Consider the following 15,000-nt stretch of genomic DNA (forward strand, 5'->3'; position numbering starts at 1 on the left):
CTCGATTAGATTCCAGTCTGTAACCCCCTCCCGGGGTATCTGTTATTCTGTATATAAACCACCCCGAGCCCCTCGATTAGATTCCAGTCTGTAACTCCCTCCCGGGGATCTGTTATTCTGTATATAAACCCCACCCCGAACCCCTCGATTAGATTCCAGTCTGTAACTCCCTCCCGGGGATCTGTTATTCTGTATATAAACCACCCCGAACCCCTCGATTATATTCCAGTCTGTAACTCCCTCCCGGGGTATCTGTTATTCTGTATATAAACCACCCCGAGCCCCTCGATTAGATTCCAGTCTGTAACTCCCTCCCGGGGATCTGTTATTCTGTATATAAACCCCACCCCGAGCCCCTCGATTAGATTCCAGTCTGTAACTCCCTCCCGGGGATCTGTTATTCTGTATATAAACCCCACCCCGAGCCCCTCGATTAGATTCCAGTCTGTAACTCCCTCCCGGGGATCTGTTATTCTGTATATAAACCCCACCCCGAACCCCTCGATTAGATTCCAGTCTGTAACTCCCTCCCGGGGTATCTGTTATTCTGTATATAAACCACCCCGAGCCCCTCGATTATATTCCAGTCTGTAACTCCCTCCCGGGGATCTGTTATTCTGTATATAAACCACCCCGAACCCCTCGATTAGATTCCAGTCGGTAACTCCCTCCCGGGGTATCTGTTATTCTGTATATAAACCACCCCGAGCCCCTCGATTAGATTCCAGTCTGTAACTCCCTCCCGGGGATCTGTTATTCTGTATATAAACCCCACCCCGAACCCCTCGATTAGATTCCAGTCTGTAACTCCCTCCCGGGGTATCTGTTATTCTGTATATAAACCACCCCGAGCCCCTCGATTAGATTCCAGTCTGTAACTCCCTCCCGGGGATCTGTTATTCTGTATATAAACCCCACCCCGAACCCCTCGATTAGATTCCAGTCAGTAACTCCCTCCCGGGGTATCTGTTATTCTGTATATAAACCGCACCCCGAACCCCTCGATTAGATTCCAGTCTGTAACTCCCTCCCGGGGTATCTGTTATTCTGTATATAAACCCCACCCCGAACCCCTCGATTAGATTCCAGTCTGTAACTCCCTCCCGGGGTATCTGTTATTCTGTATATAAACCACCCTGAACCCCTCGATTAGATTCCAGTCTGTAACTCCCTCCCGGGGTATCTGTTGTTCTGTATATCAACCACCCCGAACCCCTCGATTAGATTCCAGTCTGTAACTCCCTCCCGGGGTATCTGTTATTCTGTATATAAACCACCCCGAACCCCTCGATTAGATTCCAGTCTGTAACTCCCTCCCGGGGTATCTGTTATTCTGTATATAAACCACCCGAACCCCTCGATTAGATTCCAGTTTGTAACTCCCTCCCGGGTGTCTGTTATTCTGTATATAAACCACCTCGAACCCCTCGATTAGATTCCAGGTGTAACTCCCTCCCAAGGGTATCTGTCATTCTGTATATAAACCCTCCCCGAGCCCCTCGATTAGATTCCAGTCTGTAACTCCCTCCTGGGGTATCTGTTATTCTGTATATAAACCACCCGGAACACCTCGATTAGATTCCAGTCTGTAACTCCCTCCCGGGGTATCTGTTATTCTGTATATAAACCCCACCCCGAACCCCTCGATTAGATTCCAGTCTGTAACTCCCTCCCGGGGTATCTGTTATTCTGTATATAAACCCCTCCCCGAACCCCTCGATTAGATTCCAGTCTGTAACTCCCTCCCGGGGTATCTGTTATTCTGTATATAAACCTCACCCCGAACCCCTCGATTAGATTCCAGTCTGTAACTCCCTCCCGTGGTATCTGTTATTCTGTATATAAACCCCTCCCCGAACCCCTCGATTAGATTCCAGTCTGTAACTCCCTCCCGTGGTATCTGTTATTCTGTATATAAACCCCACCCCGAACCCCTCGATTAGATTCCAGTCTGTAACTCCCTCCCGGGTATCTATTATTCTGTATATAAACCCCACCCCGAACCCCTCGATTACATTCCAGTCTGTAACTCCCTCCCGGGGTATCTGTTATTCTGTATATAAACCCCACCCTGAACCCCTCGATTAGATTCCAGTCTGTAACTCCCTCCCCAGGGTATCTGTTATTCTGTATATAAACCCTCCCCGAGCCCCTCGATTAGATTCCAGTCTGTAACTCCCTCCCGTGGTATCTGTTATTCTGTATATAAACCCCACCCCGAACCCCTCGATTAGATTCCAGTCTGTAACTCCCTCCTCGGGGAGCTGTTATTCTGTATATAATCCCCACCCCGAACCCCTCGATTAGATTCCAGTCTGTAACTCCCTCCCGGGGTATCTGTTATTCTGTATATAAACCCCACCCCGAACCCCTCGATTAGATTCCAGTCTGTAACTCCCTCCCGGGGTATCTGTTATTCTGTATATAAACCACCCCAAACCCCTCGATTAGATTCCAGTCTGTAACTCCCTCCTGCGTATCTGTTATTCTGTATATAACCCACCCCGAACTCCTCGATTAGATTCCAGTCTGTAACTCCCTCCCGGGGTATCTGTTATTCTGTATATAAACCCCACCCCGAACCCCTCGATTAGATTCCAGTCTGTAACTCCCTCCCGGGGTATCTGTTATTCTGTATATAAACCCCCCTGAACCCCTCAATTGTATTCCAGTCTGTAACTCCCTCCCGGGGTATCTGTTATTCTGTATATAAACCATCCCGAACCCCTCGATTAGATTCCAGTCTGTAACTCCCTCCCCGGGGGGCTGTTTTTCTGTATATAAACCACCCTGAACCCCTCGATTAGATTCCAGTCTGTAACTCCCTCCCGGGGAGCTGTTATTCTGTATATACACCATCCCGAACCCCTCGATTAAATTCCAGCCTGTAACTCCCTCCCGGGGTATCTGTTATTCTGTATATAAACCCTCCCGGAACCCCTCGATTAGATTCCAGTGTGTAACTCCCTCCCGGGGTATCTGTTATTCTGTATATAAACCCCACCCCGAACCCCTCGATTAGATTCCAGTCTGTAACTCCATCCCCGGGTATCTGTTATTCTGTATATAAACCACACCTCGAAGTCCTCGATTAGATTCCAGTCTGTAACTCCCTCCCAGGATATCTGTTATTGTGTACATAAACCACCCTGAACCCCTCGATTAGATTCCAGTCTGTAACTCACTCCCGGGGTATCTGTTATTCTGTATATAAACCCCACCCTGAACCCCTCGATTAGATTCCAGTCTGTAACTCCCTCCCGGGATATCTGTTATTCTGTACATAAACCACCCTGAACCCCTCGATTAGATTCCAGTCTGTAACTCCCTCCTCGGGGAGCTGTTATTCTGTATTTAAACCCCACCCCGAACCCCTCGATTAGATTCCAGTCTGTAACTCCCTCCCGGGGCATCTGTTATTCTGTATATAAACCACCCTGAACCCCTCGATTAGATTCCAGTCTGTAACTCCCTCCCGGAGTATCTGTTATTCTGTATATAGACCCCCCTGAACCCCTCGATTATATTCCAGTCTGTAACACCCTCCCGGGGTATCTGTTATTCTGTATATAAACCACCCCGAACCCCTCGATTAGATTCCAGTCTGTAACTCCCTCCCCGGGGTATCTGTTATTCTGTATATAAACCACCCCGAACCCCTCGATTAAATTCCAGGCTGTAACTCCCTCCCGGGGTATCTGTTATTCTGTATATAAACCCCACCCCGAACCCCTCGATGAGATTCCAGTCTGTAACTCCCTCCCGGGTATCTGTTATTCTGTATATAAACCCCACCCTGAACCCCTCGATTAGATTCCAGTCTGTAACTCCCTCCCGGGATATCTGTTATTCTGTACATAAACCACCCTGAACCCCTCGATTAGATTCCAGTCTGTAACTCCCTCCCCGGGGAGCTGTTATTCTGTATATAAACCCCTCCCCGAGCCCCTCGATTAGATTCCAGTCTGTAACTCCCTCCCGGGGTATCTGTTATTCTGTATATAAACCCCACCTCGAACCCTTCGATTAGATTCCAGTGTGTAAGTCCCTCCCGGGGTATCTGTTATTCTGTATATAAACCCCACCTCGAACCCTTCGATTAGATTCCAGTGTGTAACTCCCTCCCGGGGTATCTGTTATTCTGTATATAAACTCCACCCTGAACCCCTCGATTAGATTCCAGTCTGTAACTCCCTCCCTGGTATCTGTTATTCTGTATATAAACCCCTCCTCGAACCCCTCGATTAGATTCCAGTCTGTAACTCCCTCCCCAGGGTATCTGTTATTCTGTATATAAACCCCACCTCGAACCCTTCGATTAGATTCCAGTCTGTAACTCCCTCCCGGGGTATCTGTTATTCTGTATATAACCCACCCCGAACCCCTCGATTAGATTCCAGTCTGTAACTCCATCCTGGGTATCTGTTATTCTGTATATAAACCACCCCAAACCCCTCGATTATATTCCAGTCTGTAACTCCCTCCCGGTATCTGTTATTCTGTATATAAACCCCACCCTGAACCCCTCGATTAGATTCCAGTCTGTAACTCCCTCCCGGGTATCTGTTATTCTGTATATAAACCCCCCTTAACCCCTCGATTATATTCCAGTCTATAACTCCCTCCCGGGGTATCTGTTATTCTGTATATAAACCCCACGCCGAACCCCTCGATTAGATTCCAGTCTGTAACTCCCTCCCGGGGTATCTGTTATTCTGTATATAAACCACCCCGAACCCCTCGATTAGATTCCAGTCTGTAACTCCCTCCCGGGAGCTGTTATTCTGTATATAAACCCCTCCTCGAACCCCTCGATTAGATTCCAGTCTGTAACTCCCTCCCGGGTATCTGTTATTCTGTATATAAACCCCTCCCCGAGCCCCTCGATTAGATTCCAGTCTGTAACTCCCTCACGGGGTATCTGTTATTCTGTATATAAACCACCCCGAACCCCTCGATTAAATTCCAGTGTGTATCTCCCTCCCGGGGTATCTGTTATTCTGTATATAACCCCCACCCCGAACCCCTCGATTAGATTCCAGTCTGTAACTCCCTCCCGGGGTATCTGTTATTCTGTATATAAACCCCACCCCGAAGCCCTCGATTAGATTCCAGTCTGTAACTCCCTCCCGGGGTATCTGTTATTCTGTATATAAACCACCCCGAACCCCTCGATTAGATTCCAGTCTGTAACTCCCTCCCGGGGATCTGTTATTCTGTATATAAACCCCACCCCGAACCCCTCGGTTAGATTCCAGTCTGTAACTCCCTCCCGGGGTGTCTGTTATTCTGTATATAAACCCCTCCTCGAACCCCTCGATTAGATTCCAGTCTGTAACTCCCTCCCGGGGTATCTGTTATTCTGTATATAAACCCCACCCTGAACCCCTCGATTAGATTCCAGTCTGTAACTCCATCCTGGGTATCTGTTATTCTGTATATAAACCTCACCTCGAACCCCTCGATTAGATTCCATTCTGTAACTCCCTCCCGGGGTATCTGTTATTCTGTATATAAACCCCCCTGAACCCCTCGATTATATTCCAGTCTGTAACTCCCTCCCGGGGTATCTGTTATTCTGTATATAAACCACCCCGAACCCCTCGATTAGATTCCAGTCAGTAACTCCCTCCCGGGGTATCTGTTATTCTGTATATAAACCCCACCCCGAACGCCTCGATTAGATTCCAGTCTGTAACTCCCTCCCGGGTATCTATTATTCTGTATATAAACCACCCCGAACCCCTCGATTAGATTCCAGTCTGTAACTCCCTCCCGGGGTATCTGTTATTCTGTATATAAACCACCTCGAACCCCTCGATTAGATTCCAGTCTGTAACTCCCTCCCGGGGTATCTGTTATTCTGTATATAAACCACCCCGAACCCCTCGATTAGATTCCAGTCTGTAACTCCCTCCCGGGGTATCTGTTATTCTGTATATAAACCACCCCGAACCCCTCGATTAGATTCCAGTCTGTAACTCCCTCCCGGGGTATCTGTTATTCTGTATATAAACCCTCCCCGAGCCCCTCGATTAGATTCCTGTCTGTAACTCCCTCCCGTGTATCTGTTATTCTGTATATAAACCCTCCCCGAGCCCCTCGATTAGATTCCAGTCTGTAACTCCCTCCCGGGGTATCTGTTATTCTGTATATAAACCCTCCCCGAGCCCCTCCATTAGATTCCAGTCTGTAACTCCCTCCCTGGGGTATCTGTTATTCTGTATATAAACCCCACCCCGAACCCCTCGATTAGATTCCAGTCTGTAACTCCCTCCCGGGGTATCTGTTATTCTGTATATAAACCCCACCCCGAACCCCTCGATTAGATTCCACTCTGTAACTCCCTCCCGGGGTATCTGTTATTCTGTATGTAAACCCCTCCCCGAACCCCTTGATTAGATTCCAGTCTGTAACTCCCTCCCGGGGTATCTGTTATTCTGTATATAAACCCCACCCCGAACGCCTCGATCAGATTCCAGTCTGTAACTCCCTCCCGGGTATCTATTATTCTGTATATAAACCACCCCGAGCCCCTCGATTAGATTCCAGTCTGTAACTCCCTCCCGGGGTATCTGTTATTCTGTATATAAACCCTCCCCGAGCCCCTCGATTAGATTCCAGTCTGTAACTCCCTCCCGGGGAGCGGTTATCCTGTATATAAACCGTCCCGAACCCCTCAACTAGATTCCAGACTGTAACTCCCTCCCGGGGTATCTGTTATTCTGAATATAAACCATCCTGAACCCCTCGATTAGATTCCAGTCTGTAACTCCCTCCCTGGGAGCTGTTATTCTGTATATAAACCCCTCCCCGAACACCTCGATGAGATTCCAGTCTGTAACTCCCTCCCGGGGTATCTGTTATTCTGTATATAAACCCCTCCTCGAACCCCTTGATTAGATTCCAGTCTGTAACTCCCTCCCCAGGGTATCTGTTATTCTGTATATAAACCCCACCTCGAACCCCTCGATTAGATTCCAGTCTGTAACTCCCTCCCGGGTATCTGTTATTCTGTATATAAACCACCCCGAACCCCTCGATTATATTCCAGTCTGTAACTCCCTCCCGGGGAGCTGTTATTCTGTATATAAACCCCACCCTGAACCCCTTGATTAGATTCCAGTCTGTAACTCCCTCCCGGGGTATCTGTTATTCTGTATATAAACCACCCCGAACCCTCGATTAGATTCCAGTCTGTAACTCCCTCCCGGGGTATCTGTTGTTCTGTATATAAACCCCACCCCGAACCCCTCGATTAGATTCCAGTCTGTAACTCCCTCCCGGGGTATCTGTTATTCTGTATATAAACCACCCCGAACCCTCGATTAGATTCCAGTCTGTAACTCCATCCCCGGGGAGCTGTTATTCTGTATATAAACCACCCCTGAACCCCTCGATTAGATTCCAGTCAGTAACTCCCTCCCGGGGTATCTGTTATTCTGTATATAAACCCCACCCCGAACCCCTCGATGAGATTCCAGTCTGTAACTCCCTCCCGGGTATCTGTTATTCTGTATATAAACCCCACCCCGAAACCCTTGATTAGATTCCAGTCTGTAACTCACTCCCGGGGTATCTGTTATTCTGTATATAAACCACACCTTGAAGCCCTCGATTAGATTCCAGTCTGTAACTCCCTCCCGGGATATCTGTTATTCTGTACATAAACCACCCTGAACCCCTCGATTAGATTCCAGTCTGTAACTCCCTCCCGGGGTATCTGTTATTCTGTATATAAACCCCACCCTGAACCCCTCGATTAGATTCCAGTCTGTAACTCCCTCCCGGGATATCTGTTATTCTGTACATAAACCACCCTGAACCCCTCGATTAGATTCCAGTCTGTAACTCCCTCCTCGGGGAGCTGTTATTCTGTATTTAAACCCCACCCCGAACCCCTCGATTAGATTCCAGTCTGTAACTCTCTCCCGGGGCATCTGTTATTCTGTATATAAACCACCCTGAACCCCTCGATTAGATTCCAGTCTGTAACTCCCTCCCGGAGTATCTGTTATTCTGTATATAGACCCCCCTGAACCCCTCGATTATATTCCAGTCTGTAACACCCTCCCGGGGTATCTGTTATTCTGTATATAAACCCCACCCCGAACCCCTCGATTAGATTCCAGTCTGTAACTCCCTCCCGGGGTATCTGTTATTCTGTATATAAACCCCACCCCGAACTCCTCGATTAGATTCCAGTCTGTAACTCCCTCCCGGGGAGCTGTTATTCTGTATATAAACCACCCCGAACCCCTCGATTAGATTCCAGTCTGTAACTCCCTCCCGGGGATCTGTTATTCTGTATATAAACCCCACCCCGAACCCCTCGGTTAGATTCCAGTCTGTAACTCCCTCCCGGGGAGCTGTTATTCTGTATATAAACCCCACCCTGAACCCCTCGATTAGATTCCAGTCTGTAACTCCCTCCCGGGTATCTGTTATTCTGTATATAAACCCCATCCCAAACCCCTCGATTAGATTCCAGTCTGTAACTCCCTCCCCGGGGTATCTGTTATTCTGTATATAAACCCCACCCCGAACCCCTCGATTAGATTCCAGTCTGTAACTCCCTCCCGGGGTATCTGTTATTCTGTATATAAACCCCTCCTCGAACCCCTCGATTAGATTCCAGTCTGTAACTCCCTCCCGGGGTATCTGTTATTCTGTATATAAACCCCCCTGAACCGCTCGATTATATTCCAGTCTATAACTCCCTCCCGGGGTATCTGTTATTCTGTATATAAACCACCCCGAACCCCTCGATTAGATTCCAGTCTGTAACTCCCTCCCGGGGAGCTGTTATTCTGTATATAAACCCCTCCTCGAACCCCTCGATTAGATTCCAGTCTGTAACTCCCTCCCGGGGTATCTGTTATTCTGTATATAAACCCCTCCCCGAGCCCCTCGATTAGATTCCAGTCTGTAACTCCCTCCCGGGGTATCTGTTATTCTGTATATAAACCCCACCCTGAACCCCTCGATTAGATTCCAGTCTGTAACTCCCTCACGGGGTATCTGTTATTCTGTATATAAACCACCCGAACCCCTCGATTAGATTCCAGTCTGTAACTCCCTCCCGGGGTATCTGTTATTCTGTATATAAACCCCACCCTGAACCCCTCGATTAGATTCCAGTCTGTAACTCCCTCACGGGGTATCTGTTATTCTGTATATAAACCACCCCGAACCCCTCGATTAGATTCCAGTCTGTAACTCCCTCCCGGGGAGCTGTTATTCTGTATATACACCATCCCGAACCCCTCGATTAGATTCCAGTCTGTAACTCCCTCCCGGGGTATCTGTTATTCTGCATATAAACCCCACCTTGAACCGTTCGATTAAATTCCAGTGTGTATCTCCCTCCCGGGGTATCTGTTATTCTGTATATAAACCCCACCTCGAACCCTTCGATTAAATTCCAGTGTGTAACTCCCTCCCGGGTATCTGTTATTCTGTATATAAACCCCACCCCGAACCCCTCGATTATATTCCAGTCTGTAACTCCCTCCCGGGTATCTGTTATTCTGTATATAAACCCCTCCCCGAACCCCTCGATTAGATTCCAGTCTCTAACAGTGGATTTCTGTGTGAGGGTCTGCGATGAGCCAATGGTGTTTTTGCTGTGGAGGTGAGTCTGTGCTCTCCTGTCTGAGAGCAGACGTGGATGAGGATGGAAAGGTCGCGAGTTGGATGGGATGGTCTGGGGTGAGCGGGGAAGGGCGGGTGGAGATGACGCTGACCTGGGATTGGTCTCCACAGGGTGTGGTCTCCACCCTCCAGGAGGGAGATGATTTCGGCGAGTTGGCATTAGTCAATGACGCTCCGCGTGCAGCCACCATCGTCCTTCGTGAAGACCACTGCCTCTTCCTCCGAGTCGATAAGGAAGACTTCAAACGCATCCTGAAGGTGAGGAACAGGGACCTCTGGCCCCAAGTCTTCACCCTGTCTTCACATCTGTCCTGCCTCTCTGTCATCTCTCCATTTCCTCACTCACTCTCTCTCTCCAATTCTTCACCCTCTCTCTCTTCAATTCCTCACTCACTCTCTCTCCAATTCTTCACTCTCTCTCTCTCTCCAATTCTTCACTCACTCTCTCTCTCCAATTCTTCACCCTCTCTCTCTTCAATTCCTCACTCACTCTCTCTCCAATTCTTCACTCTCTCTCTCTCTCCAATTCTTCACTCACTCTCTCTCCAATTCCGCACTCTGTCACTCTCTCTCTCCAATTCTTCACTCACTCTCTCTTCAATTCTTCCGTCTCTCTAATTCTTCTCTCCCTTTCTCCAATTTGTCATTCTCTCTGTCTCTCTAATTCTTCTCTCTCCAATTATTCTCTCTCTCCAATTCTTGTCTCTCTCTCTCTCTCCAATTCTTCACTCTCTCTCTAATTCCTCTTTCTCTTTATCCAATTCTTTTCTCTCTCTCTCCAATTATTCTCTCTCTCCCTCTCTCCAATTCCTCACTCTCTCCAATTCTTCACTCTCTCTCTCTAATTCCTCTTTCTCTTTATCCAATTCTTTTCTCTCTCTCTCTCCAATTCTTCACTCTCTCTTTCCAATTTGTCATTCACTCTCTCTCTTCAATTTGTCACTCTCTCCAATTCCTCACTCTCTCTCCAATTCTGCTCTCTCTCTCCAATTCTTCACACACTCTCTCTCTTCAATCCTTCTTTCTCTTTCTCTCCATCTCTCTCCAATTCCTCACTCTTTCCAATTTTTCGCTCGTTCTGTCTCTCACCAACCTTTCTCTCTTCATTCTCTCGCTCACTGTCTCACCCTCCCTTCTGTCTTTTTCTCATTCACTCACTTTTCCCTTCACTCCTTCCCTCTCTCTATCTCACTCACTCACTTTGTCTTGTCCCTCACTCACTGTCTCCCTCCCTCTCTGTGTCTCCCACTTCCTTCCCACCTCTCTCCATCTTACTCACTTTCTCGTTCACTCTCTCTGTCACTCTGCATTGTTCTGTCCCTCTCTTCTCCCTGTTTGTGTTTCTTTCTCTCTCTCTCTCTCTCTCATTCTCTGTCTATCTATCTATCTATCTATCTCACGCTTCCTCCACATCCTGGGAGCAGGAGGGTGGGGGGAGAGGTTGGGAGGGTGAGGGGTTGAGGTGAAATTGACTGAACCTCTGTTGTCTCTCTCCCCAACCCCCCAACCCCCTCCAGGATGTGGAGGCAAACACAGTCCACCTGAAAGAACATGGGCAGAATGTGCTAGTTTTGGAGAAATTCCAACCAACCGTTAGCCCTGGGCAGGGTCGCTCACCTGCCAGGTAAGACCTCAGACATGTGAGGACAGTGCCCACACACACCTCACCTTTATAACCACAAAAGTTTATAAAGTTATAATTTTCCCAAGGTTTGTAAAGTTCTCAAAGTTTATAAAGTTCTCTAAGTGTAAAAGTTTGTAAAGTTCCCAAGGTTTTTAAAGTTCCCAAAGTTTATAAACTTCTCAAAGTTTATAACGTTCCCAAGATTGTAAAATTTCCAAAGTTTATAACGTTCCCAAGATTTCTAAAGTTTTCAACGTTTAGAAAGTTCCCAAGGATTACAAATTTCCGAAGGTTTTTAAGGTTACAAAGTTGATAGAGTTCCCAAACTTTATAAAAATCCCAATGTTTATAAAGTTACTAAAGTTCATAAATTTCCCAAAGTTTATAAAGTTACCAAAGTTTATAAAATTCCCAAAGTTTATCAGGGTCTGAAAGTGTACAATGTTCCCAGTGTAATAAAGTTCCAAGAGTTATAAAGATCCCAAAGTTCATAAAGTTTTCAAAATTTATAAAGTTCCCAAGGTAATAAAGATCCCAATGCTTATAAAGTTCACAAAATTTATAAAGTCCTTGAGGTTTATAAAGATCCCAAAGTTATAAAGATCCCAAAGTTTATAACATTTCTAAGTTTAGTAAAATTAGCAAGGTTACAGAGTTCCCAAATTGTATGTGGTTCTTAATGTTTGTAAAGTTCCTAAAATTTATAAATTTGTCAAAGTTTGCAAAGTTCCTTAAGTTTATGAGATTATCAAAGTTCCCAATGTTATAAACTTCCCAAGGTTATAAAGATCCCAAGGTTTATAAGCATCTCAAAGTTTCTGAAGTTCCCAAAGTCTATAAAGTTCCCAAAGTTTATAAAATTCTCAAGGTTTATAAAGTTCTGAAAGTTATAAAGTTCCCAACTTTATAAAGATCCCTCTGTTTATAAATCTCCCAAGGATTATAAAGTTCCCAGAGTTTATTCAGTTAACAAGTCTATAAAGCTCCCAAGATTAATTAAATTCCTAAGATTCATGAAGTTATTAAAGTTTGCAAATTTCCCAATGTTGATAAAGTTCCCAAAGTTTATAAAGTTGCAAACATTTATAAAGTGCACAAAGTTTATAAAGTTACCAAGGTTTATAAAGTTAGCAAGGATTTTAAAGTTAGTAAGGTTTATAAAGTTAGTAAGCTTTGTAAAGTCTTCAAAGTTTATCAAGTTCCCAAGATTATAAAGTCCACAAAGTTAGAAAGTTCCCAAGGTTATAAAATTCCCAAGATTTATAACATTCCCAAAGTTATAAAGTTCCGAAGGGTGATAAAGTTATCAAAGTTTATAGAGTTCACAAGGTTATCAAGTTTCCAATATTCATAAAGTTACCAAAGTTTATAAAATTCCCAAGGTTTATAAAGTTCACAAGTTACAAAAGTCCCAAGGTTGCCAAAGTTCCCAAAGTTCATAGAGCTCACAAGGTTATACATTTTCCAAGGTTTAAAGTGTTAACAAAGTTTATAGAACTCCCAAAGTTTATAAAGTTCCGAAAGTTGGTAAAGTTTTCAAAGTTGATAAAGTTCCCAAGGTCATAACGTCCACAAAGTTACAATGTTCCCAAAATTATAAAGTTCCCAAAGTTATAAAGTTCCCAAAGGGTTATAAAGTTCCCAAGGTTTATAAAGTTTCCAAGTTTTATAAAGTTCCCAAAGTTTATAAGCTTCCCAAAGTTATAAAGTTCCGAAGGTTGACAAAGTTCCCAAAGTTTTTAAGAGTTCACAGGGTTATAAAGTTCCCAATATTTTAAAAGTTACTAAAGTTTATAAAGTTCTCAAGGTTTATTAAATTCCCAAGGTTTATGAAGTTATCAAAGTTTACAAATTTCCCAACGTTATGAAGTTTCCAATGTTTATAAGATTCCCAAGGATTATAAAGTTCACAAAATTACAAAGGTCCCAAGGTTTCTAAAGTTCCCAAAGTTCAAAGAGCTCACAAGGTTGTACATGTTCCAAGGTTTAAAGAGTTAAAAAGTTTATAGACTCCCAAAGTTTACAAAGTTCTGAAGGTTGATAAAGTTGAGCAAAGTATGTAAAGTTTTCAAAGTTGATAAAGTTCCCAAGGTCATAATGTCGACAAAGTTACAACATTCCCAAAGTTATAAAGTTCCCAAAGTTTATAACCTTCCCAAAGTTATAAAGTTCCAAAGGGTGACTAAGTTACCAAAGTTTATAGAGTTCACAAAGGTTATAAAGTGCCCAACGTTTTTAAAGTTACTAAAGTTTATAAAGTTCTCAAATTTTATAAAGTTCTCAAGATTTATTAAATTCCCAAGGTTTATGAAGTTATTAAAGTTTACAAATTTCCCAATGTTATGAAGTTCCCAATGTTTATAAAACTCCCAAGGATTATAAAGCTCTCAAAGTTTATAAAGTTCCCAAGTATTATGAAGTTCTCAAAGCTGATAAGTTCCTAAAGTTTGCAAAGCTCGCAAAGTTTATCAAATTCTCAAAGTTTATAACGTTCCCAAAGTTTATAACGTTCCTAGGTTTACAAAGTTCCCAAGGTGCACAGTAAGCCTGATGATTGGGAGCATTTTAGAAAGTGGGAAAGGGCAACCAGATACTGAAAGTGTTAAAAAGATCCCTGGATGGAGGAACCGTGACGGGGGTGGGGGAGCGTTGGGAGAGGAGGGGGTGTAGATTGGGTGTGAGGGGGCAGGAGGAGGTTTGGGAGGGTACTGTGTGAGGGGTCTGCTTTACACCCAGAGGGTGGGGGGGGGGGATGGAGGAGGAGAATCTGGAGCTCGCGGCCTGTGGGGGTGGGAGAGACAGAGACCCCTCAGGCTGCGATGCTGAGGGTGTGGGGTCAAGGGCTGGGAAACGGGGATTTCACAGGCATGCACACACAGCAAGATCCCACAGGTGGGAAGGAGAGCACCCGCACCAGTTGATGAGAACTGCCTCTCTGTCCTCTGCCGTTGCGCCAGGTACCTGGTCATGTCCGGGACTCCGGAGAAGATACTGGAATATCTGCTGGACACCGTCAGCTTGGAGACCAACTACTGCAACCCAACAGGTAGCGCAAGCCAGGAGGAGTCCATTTGGCCCTGTCCATCTGTGGTAGCCCATCGCGCGAACGTGTGGCAGGGGACAGGGAGACGGGGAGAGAGGGGGCGAGGGAGTGAGGGAGACGTGAGGGAAAGGGAGACAGGAAATTGCCTAACGTTAATTTGTCCGAAGCAGATTCGTTCCTTGGGGATTTCCTCCGGATGCACAGCATCTTCATGCCAACAGCCCAGCTCCACAGAGCCCTGCTCACCCAATATCCTTTCACACGGGAGGGTCAGGGCTGGGGGAGCGGGCGCTGTGGGAGGGTCAGTGCTGAGGGAGCGGGCGCTGTGGGAGGGTCAGTGCTGAGGGAGGGTCAGTGCTGAGGGAGGGTCAGTGCTGAGGGAGCGGGTGCTGTGGGAGGGTCAGTGCTGAGGGAGTGGGTGCTGTGGGAGGGTCAGGGCTGAGGGAGTGGGAGCTGTGGGATGGTCAGTGCTGAGGGAGCGGGTGCTGTGGGAGGGTCAGTGCTGAGGGAGTGGGTGCTGTGGGAGGGTCAGTGCTGAGGGAGCGGGTGCTGTGGGAGGGTCAGTGCTGAGGGAGTGGGTGCTGTGGGAGGGTCAGTGCTGAGGGAGTGGGTGCTGTGGGAGGGTCAGTGCTGAGGGAGCGGGTGCTGTGGGAGGGTCAGTGCTGAGGGAGTGGGTGCT

The 15,000-nt window shown here is 46.2% G+C and overlaps 1 protein-coding gene across 1 annotated transcript in view; it reads left to right on the plus strand.

Moving 5' to 3' along the window:
* The window catches only part of rapgef3 (Rap guanine nucleotide exchange factor (GEF) 3), a 57,934-nt gene that overhangs the window by 26,315 nt on the left and 16,619 nt on the right, over positions 1 to 15,000 (plus strand). The window contains exons 9-12 of the mRNA XM_060822358.1: positions 9,766 to 9,912; positions 11,172 to 11,278; positions 14,236 to 14,324; positions 14,492 to 14,570. Coding sequence (XP_060678341.1) covers positions 9,766 to 9,912; positions 11,172 to 11,278; positions 14,236 to 14,324; positions 14,492 to 14,570 — 422 coding nt within the window. The remainder of the gene's footprint in view (positions 1 to 9,765; positions 9,913 to 11,171; positions 11,279 to 14,235; positions 14,325 to 14,491; positions 14,571 to 15,000) is intronic.

This window comes from Hemiscyllium ocellatum (genome assembly GCF_020745735.1).
Source record: "Hemiscyllium ocellatum isolate sHemOce1 chromosome X unlocalized genomic scaffold, sHemOce1.pat.X.cur. SUPER_X_unloc_4, whole genome shotgun sequence".
In the NCBI taxonomy this organism is placed as follows: domain Eukaryota; kingdom Metazoa; phylum Chordata; class Chondrichthyes; order Orectolobiformes; family Hemiscylliidae; genus Hemiscyllium; species Hemiscyllium ocellatum.